The 17,841-nt window shown below is 32.0% G+C and overlaps 2 protein-coding genes and 1 pseudogene across 3 annotated transcripts; all 3 read right to left on the reverse strand.

Annotated features, from left to right (window-relative positions):
* Positions 1 to 1,952: 1,952 nt before the first annotated feature.
* LOC120219146 (OVARIAN TUMOR DOMAIN-containing deubiquitinating enzyme 9-like) lies at positions 1,953 to 7,348 on the reverse strand. 2 transcript variants are annotated; one of them, XM_039216018.1, is made up of 10 exons: positions 6,919 to 7,348; positions 6,598 to 6,836; positions 6,012 to 6,085; positions 5,501 to 5,555; positions 4,661 to 4,735; positions 4,490 to 4,563; positions 4,350 to 4,398; positions 3,311 to 3,395; positions 2,619 to 2,675; positions 1,953 to 2,021 (listed from the first exon to the last, which is right to left on the reverse strand). In XM_039216018.1, exons 1-10 carry the CDS (start codon positions 7,238 to 7,240, stop codon positions 1,972 to 1,974), a joined length of 1,080 nt encoding a protein of 359 aa, XP_039071949.1. In that variant the 5' UTR covers positions 7,241 to 7,348; the 3' UTR covers positions 1,953 to 1,971. The 2 variants fall into 2 exon arrangements, with proteins under 2 accessions (XP_039071949.1, XP_039071950.1); XM_039216019.1 differs by lacking the exon at positions 1,953 to 2,021 and adding an exon at positions 2,239 to 2,348 and having other exon boundaries at positions 2,544 to 2,675; positions 6,598 to 6,791.
* Positions 7,349 to 10,256: 2,908 nt separating this feature from the next.
* Positions 10,257 to 13,323, reverse strand: LOC120219149 (annotated as a pseudogene).
* Positions 13,324 to 13,973: 650 nt separating this feature from the next.
* Positions 13,974 to 16,665, reverse strand: LOC120219145 (serine/threonine-protein kinase PCRK1-like). The gene is made up of 5 exons (XM_039216017.1): positions 16,493 to 16,665; positions 15,476 to 15,887; positions 14,869 to 15,129; positions 14,606 to 14,728; positions 13,974 to 14,519 (listed from the first exon to the last, which is right to left on the reverse strand). Exons 2-5 carry the CDS (start codon positions 15,860 to 15,862, stop codon positions 14,019 to 14,021), a joined length of 1,272 nt encoding a protein of 423 aa, XP_039071948.1. The 5' UTR covers positions 15,863 to 15,887; positions 16,493 to 16,665; the 3' UTR covers positions 13,974 to 14,018.
* Positions 16,666 to 17,841: the final 1,176 nt, after the last annotated feature.

Consider the following 17,841-nt stretch of genomic DNA (forward strand, 5'->3'; position numbering starts at 1 on the left):
AGATATAAATTGAGCATTGAGATTTCGAGTTTGATCCTGAAACAAAGTTGTTTTAGATATACATGGAGCATTTAAATTAATGTCCAAAAAGTCTATCTGGTTGCAGAATCCAGATCAACATGTTTTATCATTCCATTTTCTTATTGATATTTCGAGTTTGATCCTAACACAAAGTTGATTGAACTTGTAGGATGGCAAGCTTGGTGCAGAAAATGTATATATTTGAAATCGAAATTGCAAAAGTTGGCAGCTGATTACTATCAGAGGTTAGATAAGTTTCTTTTTAGATCTCTGATACTATTAATCTGGTTTATCACAACGAACCTTGCGTAATTTCCTTGTTTGTCAAACCATTCTGGCTTATGTTGCTTGAATTCTTCATTTTTCTTGAATTTTTCATATCCGACGTACATGCAAATATGGATTCGTAAATATGACTTTCCAAAGACTTCTGAATATCCTTTAAATGCTTGGAAAAACTGAATATTTCCATGTTGGACACATTCAGTATCTGACACTTGTAACTATAAATGAATCTATGTTCCTACATGTATAGTTGTTTTTCCAAAGGAGTTTAATTTGAAGTCTTTTGGGGGATATGAATCTTTTCTTACCATTCATTCAGACCATGGAACTAACAAACTAAAAAAATAGCATCAATAGTTTACAGCTAGTTTGAAGGAATTCGGCGTCTCATGATGTTCATATACTCGGCTCCTTTGTTCTAATCCTTGTTACTACGGATGATAGATGATGGATTCGAGCAGCCGCTTTTCTGAATTCATCAGTTCTTCCATTGTAAAATTAGAGTTTGGGTGGGGAGATTTTGGTTTAAAATTCCGAGTTGCCAAACTTGTTCTTCAGTCCTTTGGGTACAATAACATTAGATTCTAAAGTCGGACATATACCTATATCTGATACTCCGATTTTATTTTTCTTGAATACTTGTGTTTGACACAATTCCAAATACAAATACGATGAAATGAACTCCAAAGACCTTTAGAATATATGAACAGTCAACGAAGAAATTGTACGCACATGTATCCTATATTTGTATATATACCTGTAGTTGATACTCTTAAACAGAGAAAGAAAAGCATCTAACGTACAGTTACCCATATCCTTGAATCTTGTTGAGATTTATTTTTATGATTTTACACTTTCCCACTATAGGATCTCTTCTAATACACGCATGATCTGCCATATTAACGAAGTTATGAATTCATGATTGACTGAACTGATTATTCCTTTATGCATGTTTCGATTCAACGACAACTCTCCAGAAAATGCCAACAATACAAGTTAGAATACGAAAATTGCATATTGGACGCATACTCGTATCTAATAATGGTGCACTTTGATAGTTTGATTTGCTTAGTCTTGGGGTGCACTTGTTTTTAACCTGATGAGGGTGTCTATTATTACAGTTGATAGCAGAAACAGGCTGAGGCCACAAAGCATATTTGGTTGTTAATGAAGTAGGCCTAATCATAAATAAATGAATGTACCTCGTGAGTTTTAAGAACATATTTTTGTCTCTATTAAACCTTTCATGTTCAGATATAAAAGATTAGCAGATCATGGTTACATTTACATGCCTCCAAAATTCAATTACTTTGCAAGAAAGAATAAATAAATAAATAGAAAGAATCAGTGAATCACTACGAAATTACAACGAAGATGCTATGCTATTATACTAATTCCCTATCACCAATTTGAAAATTAAAAAATAAAATAAAATAAATGGGTCTCGAAAAGGTCATATATATATATATATATATATAAACACATGAAAATTGCATGTACAAAGAAATACAGAATAGTTAGTTGTACCTTTCTCCAAGGTACTGCTAGCAAAAGCAACCTAAGGCCCTCCCACCGTTTGAAAGAGACCAGAAGTCATATAAAATGTCCTTTGAAAGAGATTTAGATCTGAATTTATGGTCAACAAGGTTAGCCATCCTCCTACCTTCAATGTATCCACCATTTTTTCTTTTTCTTGCTCTCTAACATCGGTAGCTCTGGACGTAAAACAACATTTGTGTCAATACGAATATGGGCCATGATTTGTAAATAACTCCGCTAAGGCGCTAACGATGACAATAAGTTAACAACTACACGGTTGAGCACGCTTTTTTGAAGTTTTTCAGGATTCTCGGGGGATTATACCTTGTACCCATGTCCGAATAATTGGGCATAAATCAGACATAGATACATCAAAAAATTACGAGTCTAGATAAAATAATGTCTATTTGGAGAAATAAATGCATTAAAAACAGAAACAAGTACCCGTATTCATTTCTTAAAACCATGGAGTAGATAAATAGACAAGCAAACTCAAAATAATAGTTTTCTGCTCAACCTAAGTCAAAGGAGTTGAATTAGTTCTTTTTCATTTTGTTTCTCCAGATTCATTTCGTAATTTCGACCCCCAATGATTCACTAAATTTTGGGTTATAATGAAGAAGTCTCACTAACACTTTGATTTATGGGCAATCAGTGTCTTGAGGATACAAAAAAACTAAAAACTTCCAGGGTTATGTTTTCTATGCTACTCGGGTTAAATTAAGAATCGCAACAAAGTTTAAATATATGCATGTTGCTGTGTTTAGGATTACCTTCTTCGGGATAAATCGAATTATAGTGCACCTCAGCCCAGAAACTCAAGAAAATAACTGCAAAATCACCACACAAACAAGCAAAATGGAATTGAGTATCAAGTGAAGTACATAAAAATTCAAACATCCAGAACGGCCATATTAGACAAATATAGCATTATGTAGTCCAATTCTACAAGGTGGAGAGTTCTCAATTGTGCAATTCTCAGTCTTAGCTTCGTGATGGAAATCTCTAAATAACTGCTCAGTACTATAATTTACAGCAAATGCAGACAACTCAAAAATATTATTTTATACAAATTCAAGGAGTAAAAATGCAAATTGATGATCAATTTGGATCATGGTGTGAGAAAGACAATCTCGCAAAACTGCATACAAATGTATTTTATATAAAGATCAGTAAGATTAAGGATCCACGAATTCCACAACCTATACTTGTTCACTAGCTTAAAGAACATACAAATATACTTCTCTTTTACATATCTGAATTTGTGGTTTTTCGATTTTATACTGCAGAAAATATTGCATGTGCAAGAAACAAGTATTATAACTTGAATATTTCCCTTGAAATTTTAAAAACCAATGATATACCTGAACATCTTACCGATAAGAACCATGATCTAATTATATTATTACCACTTCCAATAATCAACCCAAGAAAAAGAGAAGGATATAAAGCATTGAGATCTTACTTCGTTCAGACTTTGGACGATGTGGAAGGATCTCAATATAACATGTATCCTTAAAGGAAGTTAATACAAATATCTTTACGCCATACTGCAATCAAACAGAAAATTTACATTAGTTATCTATTAAATGGTCCAGACCAGAATAAGCAAAACTGGTATTGCAAAAATAATGCAAGATATGAAATGTTAAGTCTTAATTTTATTTACATATATCTGTAAAAATCACTCTTTGTAGAAACTTGTCAAGCATACCGTTCGTGAAGCTACAAACTAATTCATTTCACAATTAGTAACTGCCTAGAAAAAAGTAGAAATAAAGTCCACTACTTTCTAAAATAGAACTTTAAATTGCATGGTATTTTATTACACAAGCTTCAAAGCTTTAGAATCTAACGAATAGGAATGACACTAACTAAATTACTTGGATTGAAGTGTGTCTAACATGAGTATGCGTCCAACAAGAGCATATACAATTTTTTCCAAGATTTCCATGTATTCGGATAGTCCTTGGAGGTTGGACTCGGGTGTATGTCTAACATGGGTTCACATATGCATCCAAGAAATGTTAAGATGTGTTCAATTTTTTCCAATACTCCCATATACTCGGAGAGTCCTTGGAAGTTGGACACAGGTGTCAGACATTGGAATTTCAAGAAAAATAAAGACTTGGAGCAACATAGTCCACAAATTTGTGACCATTTTCATCTATTTAGGCAATATGAACAAAACATTGCTCTCAGATAATTTTCCTCGTGATAACTGAGTTCACCAGCACAGGTAAAGCTACATGTAAATATTTCTTTCAGAAGCTAAACATCCATATAGAACTGAAGTGGAAAATATTCATAAAACGTTGTGTAAAAGAAAAAACTAGTTCACATACTAGCAAAGTTTAAGCCTTACGGTCATACAAAAGTTATGGTCTAGATTCAAGTTCTTGCAATTCAACAGCCACTTGGAAAAAAAGTAGTAAAACCAAGTTAGAAATTAGAGAGTTTGATCATTTTTTGATAGAAATTAGAGAGTTTGGTCATTGACATACCAGATCTGCAGCTGCTTGCAACGCAACGTGATCACCCCATTCCCCATTCCTTCTTCATCAATGTAAATAACTATAATAAGCATGAAAGTGTTTTTAGAAAGTTTTCTAGTCAAAAAGTTGAACGGAAATGAATATTTTACTTGTTCATTTTCTTCAAATAGTCACCATAAGCCATTGGAACATAACCCTCGTACATCTCTGAATTCGATGTAAGCTAACGAAATCAACATATCATGAGAAAAAAGAAACATAAGACTAACGGTTTCAACTATGCGCCAAAGAAACTAAATTAGCTAAAATAAACAACCAACCTGATAAACAACTTGCCGTCTCACAAACTTGTGGTGATCTTGAGAACGGTAAAGTTGATCTGATAATGAACGAAACTGGAACATATGAAATAAGAAAGGTTACTAAAGGAAATAACAAAGTGTTCTAATAAAAGTTAAGCATCAATCACTGAAGTTATATTCTAGAGAAAACTAGCCCTCAACAGAGTTTCATGACAAAATTTTGTAAAATGGTGTATAAATTCAATTGGAAATCAAAGCCAAATTAAATGGAACCAAGAACTGCAAACTAATTCCTCTAGATAAATGCAGATATATATGTTTCCATGTGCTTCAATTTGTGGGATGCATAATCTGAGTAACTAATGACCAAAAGAATCACCATACATATTGTGCATGGTTTTAAAACACATAAAAGCTTTTCAACCAAGTAGAAAAGAATCAGAGAGGAAGAAAAATGAAAAGGATTTTTCCACATTTCATTACTTTAGAAGTCCATACAAACTTGGGGCCAAACTATTCACATTTCAATACTGAGCATTTTTACCACATCCACTAAATTATGAACTGTAAAGTGATTGCTAGAAGACCAAATTTCCACCATCCTATAATAACTCTAAACATACACTATAGAATTACCATGAATATTATAAACAGTGAAGTATTGCAAGAAATTCATGTTATTACTATTAGCACAAAAAGGTTTTCAAAAGAATCTACATCCAATTTGTTCATGTGCCTATTAAGGCCCCTTTCAACCAATATGTTTATGTGCAGGGATCTATACCTCACAAATTCAGAAGTGAAAGCACCTGTGCATACTATTATCCAATACGAAATATCTTTAAAATGAAAACCAACCTGACAGTTACCGTCACCTTGAACCTTATTCTCAACCAGACCATACAACTGCAACCTGAATGGTAAAACAATTAATCCTAAATTAAAATGCTATTAAAATAGAACATTCATAAAAATCATCCAAAAAAACTTGACCTAATAACTTCACTGCAAAAGAATTTCTTTTAAGAAAATGGGGAAGAAAACAAAACGGTGAACAATTTTGGTTAAACAACTTATTCAATAACATGTTGGTTAAAGATACTACTGAAAAACGATTGAGGAAAGGGGAAAAATAATAATTATTTTACCAAAATGGACCAATACAAGAGTTGAAACATTTTACAAAATTACAATAAAAAAACCCCTAACAAGTAAATTTATCATTGTACTATTTTTAAAAGGAATAAGGTGCAAAGGGCCCCTCCATCAATGGAAAATAATTAGGGTGATGAAATTTATTTGCCACAAAATAACAGTATAAGAAAATAGAGATTCCATTAACTATATAAAGGAAATTTTCAAGCCGAACCTATCAAGCAGCCTTTGATGGTCTGAAGTTTCTTCATCAACTGATGGTATTTCTCCATTAATTTTAGGTACATGCTGTACAATGCAAATCATCAAAGTAGAAATGTCAACTCTGATCCAATTCGTTGTTAAAGAGTTAAAATGTTCATGAAATCACATCCATATGCACAACTAAATTTTGCCTTTACTTATTACATCAGCGAACCCCGAAGCACCTCAAGCAGTGCCAATTTACTATAACATTAAGTTCATACGAAGAAAATATATCATATGAGTTAACTTCAGCACGTGATAAACAGTGATCTTTTCATCCCCACAACATTGTGTACCACAAAGCATACACCAACTCAAATAGATTTCATAACATTCACCAGAAAATTTGGTAATCAATTTGCAAAATTGCAATCATCATTAAACTAAACATGTGAGCCACGTGTTTTCTCAATACACAATAGTGAAAAAGAAACAAATAGGCAAATCCTAACTAAAAACATGATGACTGCATCAAAATTATAATAAATATAAGATCAACTAGAGATTGAAAGAGAATCCCAATAAATAACAAAACCTTCCAAGACTGTACTTACAGGAATAGCAACCATGTCATTCAACCTCTTCTCTACTTGACCATCAATAACAGATGACTGATCGATTATATCAATGCGCAACATGTCTTCACCTAGAGAAATTTTGTCTCCCATGTCAGAGTCACCACCTTGTTCACATCTACTTATGATAGGATCATTTATATCCCACTTTCCATGCTTAACTTCATTTCCACCTCTTTGGTTAAGATCTTCTATGATTTTCTGCCCATTTTCGTGATCTATACAATAGCAAAATTTTTACATTAATAAAAGCCAATACAATCATTGACTCAGAATGGAAACTTCAGAAGTTCCAACTACCAGAACTACATTGTGTTCCGGGAAGAACAACCCAATCTTGAGCAAGAATGGAATCTTGGCAAAGATTGTTAAATCCAGATGCCTCTGCAGCAGCAAGTCGTGAAAGTTCCTCTTGAAGGGCATGTGCAATAACCGCATCATTCTCCACATTTACATGTTCAGGTTCAGGTTCTTGATAACCCTCTCTTATATATCCAGTTTGACTATCATCTTTGTCATACTGAGTGACACTTCCACTGGCACCAGAATGGCCTAATACACAAACTTGTAGATCTTGGAGACCCCATCGAACAACATCAGGATCTATATCACATGTAATCATTATTAAAATTTATAAGACAACACCGTTCACGTTCCTAACTGAATATGTATACTCCACAAAAGGAATTCTGCAGACAAGAACATAAAGTAAATTAATCACAATTAGCACATGATAATATAACCATACAAAAATAACAATAATACTATGGAAAATGTACGTTCCTAACTGAATATATACTCCACAAAAGGAATTCTGCAGACAAGAACATAAAGTAAATTAATCACAATTAGCACATGATAATATAACCATACAAAAATAACAATAATACTATGGAAAATGTCCAAAGAAACTAGCATAGAAATTTCTTAACATAGATTCTAGAAGAACACAATAACCTAAACCTAGAAAACAGAAAGAGCAATCATTGCATGCAAGAACAAAAAGACTAAAAAAAAACCTAATTCCATATTCCAATTTCTTAAAAAAGGCTTATGGTGTTCCCGTTATAACTATTGCAACAAATATCATTACAAAAAAATTCTATAACATGATATAATTGATTTGAATTAAGCTGCGACCACCGATATCAAAATTTTCTCATGTTACTTAAAAGAATCAGTGAAAATTAACATATACAATGAATATTAATATCAAACATTTTATATTTTCACTGTGTCTTTGTATTAGGCTATATTTTAATCTCATTCGACTACTCATGGTGATGAATGAATTTTTAAATCCATATTCATGTCTCGATTTCAATTACAATAATGAGATTATATATAATCTAATTGATAGTTTTTTTCCCATCGGATCTAGATTCTTTTTATTTCTCACAATCTTGTTCATCATTATTTTCCTCACATCTTTATATTATATAAGTTTCAAAATTAACAAGAGACAAATCAATTCCACCAGGTTTTCTGATATTCTTCTTGATTCGATTCTTTCACAGATCATTAAATTAAATATCATTAAATTTCCTTATATATCTATAAATATAGCATGCTTCAAAGGTTCCTATATACAAATCACTCTTTTCTCATGCCATCAGAAATCCAATTCATCTTCTAGGTTTCCATGAAAAGTAACTAATATTTCCAATATCGGAAATTTCAAGGGATATTTAAAAAATATACATATAATAGAACAATGTATGAACAACAAATCAGGAAAAACTACATGGTGAAATTAGGGATTTTAAAATAGAATCTTGAAATAAGAAAACGAAACGAAATTTTATCTGAAAAAGATAAATAATTGATTACAAATCCTACCTGAAGAGGTTGAAGAGAATGTAAGCCTGGAGGAGAAGCCAAAGCCGAAGGCGAGGCCTTTATACTTTTCTTTGGAGCTTTACCCACCCGGTTTCCCTCCGAGTTTTATTTTTTCAAGGTTAAGTTACACCACAGGTTATTAGTAATATTATAGATGGCACATTATATTTTAAAAGGTTATAAACGGGTCATTGATTGTAACAAATTAGTCAAATTACTGTTAAATAAGTAAAGGATGTTAATTTTTAGTTAAAATTAAAAATTTATCGTCCGTTTCATTTCTAATGGTAAAATAAATTATCTATTATAATCGATTAATTAAATGATTTGTTTGTAAATCTTTGAAATTTAGTGACCAAATTATAATCAAACTAATAATTGATTGACTTATGATATAATTTACCCTTTTAATTGGATTAAATTCTTTATCTGAACGAATCTAAAAATTAGATATAGGTAGAAATAATAATTAGTAAAACAATTATCAATCAAGAAATCTCGAACCCTGATTTAATATATTATAAACAGTAAACATAAATGTTTTTTAATATATACTGTTGAAGAACGAGAAGAAGAAAAAATAATTTTTTTATTGGAATTATTGAGACATCTTTCTTTTCTTTTTTCTCTTTTACAAAGAATTATTGAGACATCTAAATTTTAATTTGGATTGCATTATTACATAGTTCTAATATGTGTGTTTTTTGCATTAATTTAAAACATTACATTATTTAATGTATTTTTTCAAATTTTCATTCTAAACTTTAAAAAAATAAAAAAAAATATTATATTTGAACGATTATTTGACCCATTCAAAAGTCTAATTACGGTGTAAATTCTAATTTTAAAAGATTAAAACTACATATATTATCATTTGAACAACTATTAAACACATTCAAGGATCAAACTATATGCACGATTTAAAAAAACTAATTTAATACAATATAGATTATTAATTAATAACAGATGTGTATTGTTAATTGAATATTGTTTTAGTTGATATAACTATTATAATTTAAATATGAATTTATATTATTTTATTTAAACTTAAGTAAAAAAATAAATATAAAATATAACTTTTAAAATATTAAAATCAATATGATTATAAAAATAACCGCAACCTCCTTCAAATTTATAATAGTCGGATTGATTCAGCTTAATAATGATTTAATGAATTTTACCATACGAACCTAATCCAATTAAGAAAAGCAACGTTGAAAACTAAATACACCTAAACTGCAACAAACGTGTGAACAACTTGGTACTTAATTCTTGTCTTATTCTGTTGTTCCTTATTTATCTTTGCGACCAGAAACAAAACTTGAGGCATTCGGAGAGGATAATCATCAAAAGATTAATAAAGAATGGGTGGTACGAAGTCTAGTGGGATGAGACGTTAGATTTTTTAAACAAGATTAAGAGTTCAAATCCTGATGTTTACGAATAAACAAATTGAATTGAGAGAATCACCCTTATAATGAGCCTTTACAAAATTCAATCCGAAATAATTGATTAATAGATCGAATATTAACGGTTAATTAAAATAAAGGGTGATCCATGTGTTATTTATTTTCTTCCAAGGGAAACTTGGTAATAAAGGAATGTTGAAAAAGGGTATTCCGTGACAGATTGCATTACGTACCATTTTTATATTATTCTAACTTATCACGCATGATGTCTGCAAATCTACATGTGGACTCTTTACTGGTTTGACCCTTGTAATTGGTCAAATTGGGGGGGGGGGGCTGGGGTCATTTGTACCTACAAGATAAAGCTACTTGCCCATGATCCATTGGAAAAGTAAAACACAAATTGGGTATTGATTTCTGTTACAATTTCAGAATTCTGGGGAAAAAACTACAAGATTTGGCAAACAAGGAATCATACAAGTCGGTTTGAAAAACAATACATTCTCGGTAAGTTAATGACAGGAGCGGTTCAACAAGTCTTTTAATTCGATATCGAGTTCTAATCTTCAATGGCGTTTCCTCCTTCATCAGAATGTTTTTCTTGCTCTTGTTGCTCTGCAAAACAAAACATTTGACACCAACTGGACGTTAAGTAATCACAGTAAATCAATTACAGGATAGCACATGATCCCGGAAATTCAATTATTCAAGTGTAAATAAAGGACTATGTCCATGGGGTCTGGGAAATGTCCCTATGTATAAAAAAATTGTTCTAACTCTTTTTTCTTTAGGTATGGGATATAATCTCCAAGGATCCTCCAAATATGTGGGAAATCATGAGAGAGAGAAAATCTAACATTTTCCGTATCAAATACATATCCATATCCGACACTTACACCCAAATCCGAGTAAAAATTTAACTTAGGTGTGAATGTTAGAATACAAATATTTATCCAACATGGGTATCTTCGATTTCTTTTTCTAAGTTTTACACGTAATTGGAGCCTGGAGGGTCATATCCCCATCCCATGTCCAAAAATGTGGCCAACAAGTGTCAGCTGATATACGATAAATCTAGCTAATCTGACTTTTTTTTTTGATAATCTGAGGTAATTACAATGTAGAATCTTTTTAAAGATAACTCTCATCCTTTTGACACTGAACACTCACACCCCTGATATTTCTGGTACTCGAGCCCGGGACCTCAAGGAATAACAATTCTTTTACCACCAAGGTCACTAGGGTTCGTGCAGCTAATCTGACTTTAATGCAGATTCGGGGCATGAAACTCATTTTTATGGCTGATATTAATCTAAGGTTCTCATGAAAATTGAATCTAATTTGAATAGTCTGTATGTGTAGAAGAAATAGGTTGATTTGCTTACCCATAAGTTTGAATATTGCCTTCTGTGTGCGCCTTTCAAGCTTATCGAGTTTCTTCTGCACATCCCTTCGAAGATCCCAGTTTGGTTTCTTGGGAGCAATGTTGACAAATGGATCCTACATCATTTGATCCACAATTAGAACAAACAGAAAGAAACACTGTTTGGTTAAACATGATATTGACAATAAACAAGCACCTCTTTTTCTTCAGGTGCTGGAGGTGCTGCTGCAACAGGGTCTTCAAACTTTGGCAGCACGGGAGGAGCAACCTTACCCTCCTGAAGCTGTTTATCATGAGGTACATAATTTCGGAACTTCATGCTAGTGTTACTGCAGAACAAAAAGGACAAGGCACACATGTTAATGATCAAAATTGTTGGTGAAAGAGAAACAAGCAGACATCCATGTCAACAAACATTCTATAACTTCATGCTGAAAACTCCATGGTACCAAAAAAAGACCACCAGCGAAGTGGTACCTTTTTTATGATTGATTTTTTTTTCAAGGAAAGTAAACAGACAACCCTCTTAATATAAGTTCTGTGATTCATCTTGGTTCAAGTAGTAAATATCAAATACCTAAAATTTATTTAGATCTATGAGAAAAGTGAAGAGAATTAAGGAAGAACAGTGTTGTTCATTTTTCAAGAATTTTTCAGGGAGGCAATGAATAACAAGGGTTACCCATCTCAAGAATAACCTACAATCCCGCATTTGCTCAACTTGCAAAAACTGTGATGATATGAATGGATAGGATCATTTCCCTCATCCTTAATTTTCCTTTCAACTTATACAACTTCGGTTAAATGAAAATTGGAAGGATAGAAAATTTTTCTCCAAAACTTTATGTTAACCTCATTCCTACCACACTAGCAAGCATATCCATTGGAATAAAAGTTCCCAGATCCGCCCAACTTCTCATCCTTCTTAAATCTTAACAATCAAAGCCTCTTAGAAACAGAGGCAATCTCTGGTCCTTTCCACCACACAACCAAAAGCCTTCCTTACCTTCCTCTTTTTCCAAGTTATCCATAACAAGAAAACCCGAGCGTCTCTTTGCTCTTCTAGTTCTGAAAAGGACACCCAAAACCAGCAAGCAGCTTCATATGTAAATAATTTTTCACACAAAGTCCTATTTGGTGCTGTAAGCAAGTCAAGCAAACGACCAATCCATACCCCAGTATCTTAGTACTTGAATCAGACAGCTTGCAAGCCCAACTGAACTTATTAATTTTTTAACATTATAAGCATATATTTTATTTAATACTCCAATATGTGTTTGTGCATGTATGAAACAAAATTTTAAAGAAAAAATAAAAATCCAACATAATCAAGACTAATGAAGTTGAAATTGAAAGAACTGTTGAAGCTCAACTTTATAGCATACTGTTTCTACTCAGCTCGAATCATTTAAACCCTACGTACATTAGTCAATTTTAACTATGAATCATGATATTCCTACACCCTTAGTTCAAAACAGCCATATTTTTACAAGATAAACAAAACACATCATGAAACAAATGCTGAAACATAGTTCATATTAAATTTACGTTAATAGAAAGGAGAAAAAACAATTTCTGGGTTAGAAATTAAACAAAACATGTAAGTTTTTTTCATACTAATCATATATCCATTGTCCAAAACAGCCATATCTCCACAAGATAAACAAAACCAATTACTAAAACATAATGCATAATAATTATGTTAATAAACAAAGAAAAACAGAAAAATTTATAAGCCGTTTAACTTACTCTTCTTCATTATTTTCATCCGTTTGATTCTCAGCAGCTTGAACAGAATCTTTCATCTGGGGCATTCAATAGTTCCTGAGCTGCTTTAAGAGCCTTAAGCCTCTCTCGACGCGAAGCAGCTGCTTGTTCTATCGATTCCTCTTCGGTAGCCATATCTCGCCTATTTCAGAGGAGTCGAGTTGGGGTTTCTCTTGTTTAAATGGGGATTACTTGATTTTAACTTCATAGCGAGTTTTATTGGACCTTTAAACCAGTCAAACACTAAAACCGAGTGTGTGGATTTTGATTTTCATTGCTTGATCCGTTTAGGAAATCATTATGTTTTTGGGTTAATTACATTAAATGATACAATCTCGTTCCATAAAAAATTATCCTTTATTGATTTTTTTTATGTTAAATTTTTTAAATTTTGATCATCATTATTTTAAAAAATTTAAATAATTAAATTTTATAAAATATATATTTAAAATTTAATTGATTGAAAATTTTTAAAATATATTTTTACATAATATTATTTTGGTATAATTAATAATTTGACCTAACAATAATTAATCAACAATCATTATGACAAGACGTTTAGTTCTCCCTTTCAATTTTTAATAAATTCTAATTTATCTATTTCAAATTTATATTAATTTTTATATATTTTTACATATGTTAAAAAATAGTATAAATATGCTCAAACTTAAGATTTTTAAAGATAATAACCATCCATTTAACCATTATATTTATGCTTAATAATGTCATAATTCAAATTAATTGATATAGGTATGTGGCATTTTCTTTTAAAATATATTATTTGTTTAAAAGAGAATTTAGAATAATAAAATAAAATTTTTGTTTTCATATTTAAATATCAAAATAGAAATTCTAAAAAAAAAATTCTTTCAAAAATTCAAAAAAGAACAGAAAAATCAAGGAATTGAGAAAAAAGTTCAATTTTTAGAAGATATAAAAATATCTGATATCAGTGGTTTTTACCAAGATTGTAAGAATTCAACCAAATGCAAACCAGTCTTTTAACAAGTTCTCACAACGTTCGGCTTCCATGTTCGCCAAATCAAACATCCATGATCCCCACTTATTACATCAAAAACCCTTGTTTTCAAGCTCTCTCTTTTCGATATATTCGTACTCTTCGAATCCAGTTGGGGGCTCACCGTATCACCCGATTCAACAATCCCGTTCACCATTTCCACAACTTCACTCATTTTGGGACGTAATTTGGGTTGACGAGCCAAGCATTTGTTAGCCACTGCTGCGAGTTTATGAGCCGACTTGATCAAATACTTGCCATCGAGCCTAGGGTCGATGATCAACCTGAACTTTTTTATATCGGAGATGTGTGGTCGGACCCATTCCAAGAGCTTTTCTTCACCTTTGGGGCGGTTCCGATCCAAGGGACGCCTACCAGTTATGAGTTCGAAAAGAAAAACTCCATAGCTCCAAACATCACTTTTGAAGGTGAGGCGTCCGGTTTGAATGTACTCGGGCGCTGCATATCCAATGGTTCCTACAACCTGCTCAGCAAAGTGCACCAACTGATACATTCGTGAAGAAAAGCTCCAATGTTAAAAACATAATTTATAGAAACTTTAAAACCTACTGCAGTTGAGACGTGGCTTAATCCTTCTGAAGGTCCCAATCTGGCCAACCCGAAATCTGAAAGCTTTGCATTCCAATGTTCATCCAAAAGAATATTTGAAGACTTGAAATCTCTGAAGATAATCTGTAGCAATCATAAAATAGAATTCTTTGAAACCGACTTGTTAATTGATCATACAAGCCGAATTCGATCTTTTTTAAGCACAAATATCTCATTTACACCTATGTTCGGATTGATTTACATTATAGTAACTCTAAAAGTACCTGAAAATCCATTCCTTCATGGAGGAATGCTAAGCCTTGAGCAGCATCCCGGGCGATTTTCAACCTGGTTGCCCAAGGAAGAGTTGTTTGAAACCGAGTCGACAAATGATCCTGCACACTCCTGTTGGGCATGTATTCATATATCAGTAGTCTCTGTATTCCTCTTTCATCATCCTCGGCACAGTAACCCATTAATTTCACCAGATTTTGGTGCTCAACCACCCCTAACACATTTACTTCCGTCACCCATTCTTTGTGCCCCTGTGAACATAAAGTGTAAACACATTTGACAACCATACGTTACATAAAAGAACATACACCGTGAATCAATTTTGTTTTCAGTATGAGATATCGGCCGCTCTGGAGATCAAAGGACAGTCGTTTGTACTTCAAATGTCAATCATGGCGGTCTAAATTATGTTATCTAAATTGTTTTGCTTCTCAGTACAGAATAGAGCCTATGCGAAATAAAATGGTAAATCATGCACAGAAATGAAGACAAATTTGCAGGCATGATATACAAAAGGAATTCGCCCCGAATTAGAGCTTATATCAATGTTTCAGAAGCTGTTTTTGTTACCAGTGGTTAACAATCCAGGAAGCTGACCTGAAACCCTCTTTGGTTGAGCTGTTTAACAGCAATGTTGATTTTCTTGTGGGGATCTTCTGAGCTTCGGATTGTACCCCTATAAACACCACCAAATCCGCCTTCACCGATCATCAGGGATCGACTGAAGTTCTTTGTTGCAGTCTTCAACTCCGAGATCAAGAACTCTCTGAGATTACTCCGTCTTTGAGACATAACAGCAAATGAGCTCTTGGTGGATGAAATTGAGCTAAAATCTGAGACATTCCTGGAATTCGACTCTGACCCGGATTTTCTCATTTCGTTCTCAGTTGACATGGAAACAGATGTGGAGGATTGCATTGAAATGGAATTTGTAGTTTTTGGTTCATCATTTTTCACTTTACTATTGAAATACAAACACTTCATTGCCGCAAAGTATCAAACAGCTTCACTGCAAATTAACAGGATCGACCAGAAATTAGTTTCAGTGGTGCAAAACAACCTTATCAATGCAAACTACACTTTCCAGCTAATATTCAGAACATGAGACAAACCACCCTTATCAACTCAAACGGCATTAGCCTTAAAAGTCAAACATGACAGCAAAATACCAATGTTCTGTCTGCATTTCTTTTTTTCCAACAAACCTCGATAACCATAGGTTTAATAAAAAAAATCTTCGACACAAAATAATCAAAACCCAATTTCCAAATCCACAACTAAACTGTACCAAAGCCTCAAATGGAACCAATTTCCAGTGCAATTAAGTTCTCAAACACCCAGCAAACCAAGAAACCTTGAAAATTATGTAAATTCTTACATCTGCTGCAAAGAAATTCAGCAACATTTTGAACTATAAAAGCCAAAAATAACAATTGATGACACTTTTATTTTTGTCATAAAGGGAACAATTTCAAGAAATAACTCACTTTTTACTAATGCTTCAAACAAACAAAAAATCAATAACAAATCAGAAATACCCAGAAATCCAAAAAAAGCAAAATTAAGGGGCTCCAAAGGAAATAACAAAGAGATGTACATGATCTAATAGCTTACCAACCAAGAACCCTCCACGGAATATAATAAACACCAAACTCAGATTATGGTATTATGTCTGGGAATTGAAGAACAATGCAGTAAAAGTGGGTGAAGTGAAAAGATTTGGTTGTCATTCTCTTCAAAAAAGGGATTTTGAACAAATCGAAGAGAATTCAATTCATCCAATCCAACGCATATCCGAATATATATGTATATACGGTATAATTATTTGGATATAACTATATAAGGCACGTACCCTTCCAGCAAACAATAAAGTATATTATTTGTAATCTTTTTTAAGGAAAAAATGTAGTTTAGAAGGTGGAAGACATTAACATAGCTTAAAGCCGCTGGCTTTAAAATGTTGAATACTTTATTTGCACCATAAATTCAAAAGTGGGTGCAAAAAGACAAATTATAAGTCAAAATTTATAAAAAAATTCTTGCTGTGTAAGCATATGCTGTAGTAAACAATCATTTTGATATGAGAGAAGTCCATGCGTCATTGATTAGTATTTCTGTGATTGTTTTGAATTTCATAATTAAACCTTTTCTCCAATCCATGTTCATTTTCATATATGCTATTTTTATTGCTTTTTTGAGCTTTTAATTAACATAATTCTCAGCTTTAGATGGCAATAAATAATCTTGTTATATGGTCAGTCATGGACGTAATTGGATTTTATTGTATGCACCTATTTATATTGAAATTTAAATTTTTTATGTTTGTTGTTCATTTTATTAATAGTGTTCATCTTAAAATTTTAATTATGTTTATTTATAATAAAAAATTATGTTATTAATATATATATATATATAAGTTTACCGTCAAAAATAATTTTAGATGTGCCATTGTATATAATAAATATTTAATCCATGAAAATATGATTTACGAAGCTCAACTGGCAATAGAAAATATTCAAAATGACATACAAATCTTTATAAGATTAATTACTACATTTTATTGCTCTCGGAATGAGCTTTCGTAGGAAATCAAACATCAACTACTGATAATTTATTGGGATGGTAAGTTATTGGGATTCAGTTTGAATATAAATTTGAATTATTTGATCATTTTCATGTTGAACTTGAGTTAGATTATTCTGAATTATTGAATGAATTAAATTCGAATATTTTAATGTTTAATTTGGATAATTCATAAATTTAATTGAGTTTTTTTTTGTTATTATATATATATATATATATTATTTTAATTAGTTTTGAAAATTTCAGTTTGAACTCCTGTATAAAATGGAGCTTAAAGTGAGTATGTGAACCAAGCTCATTTCTATTAAGGTAAATGAGGCTAATAAATTGTGTTTAAGTAATTTTCTGTTGATTTCGAACATTAAAAATGAAGCTTAATC

This window comes from Hibiscus syriacus, unplaced genomic scaffold, assembly GCF_006381635.1.
Source record: "Hibiscus syriacus cultivar Baekdansim isolate YM2019G1 unplaced genomic scaffold, ASM638163v2 tig00110204_pilon, whole genome shotgun sequence".
Taxonomy (NCBI): domain Eukaryota; kingdom Viridiplantae; phylum Streptophyta; class Magnoliopsida; order Malvales; family Malvaceae; genus Hibiscus; species Hibiscus syriacus.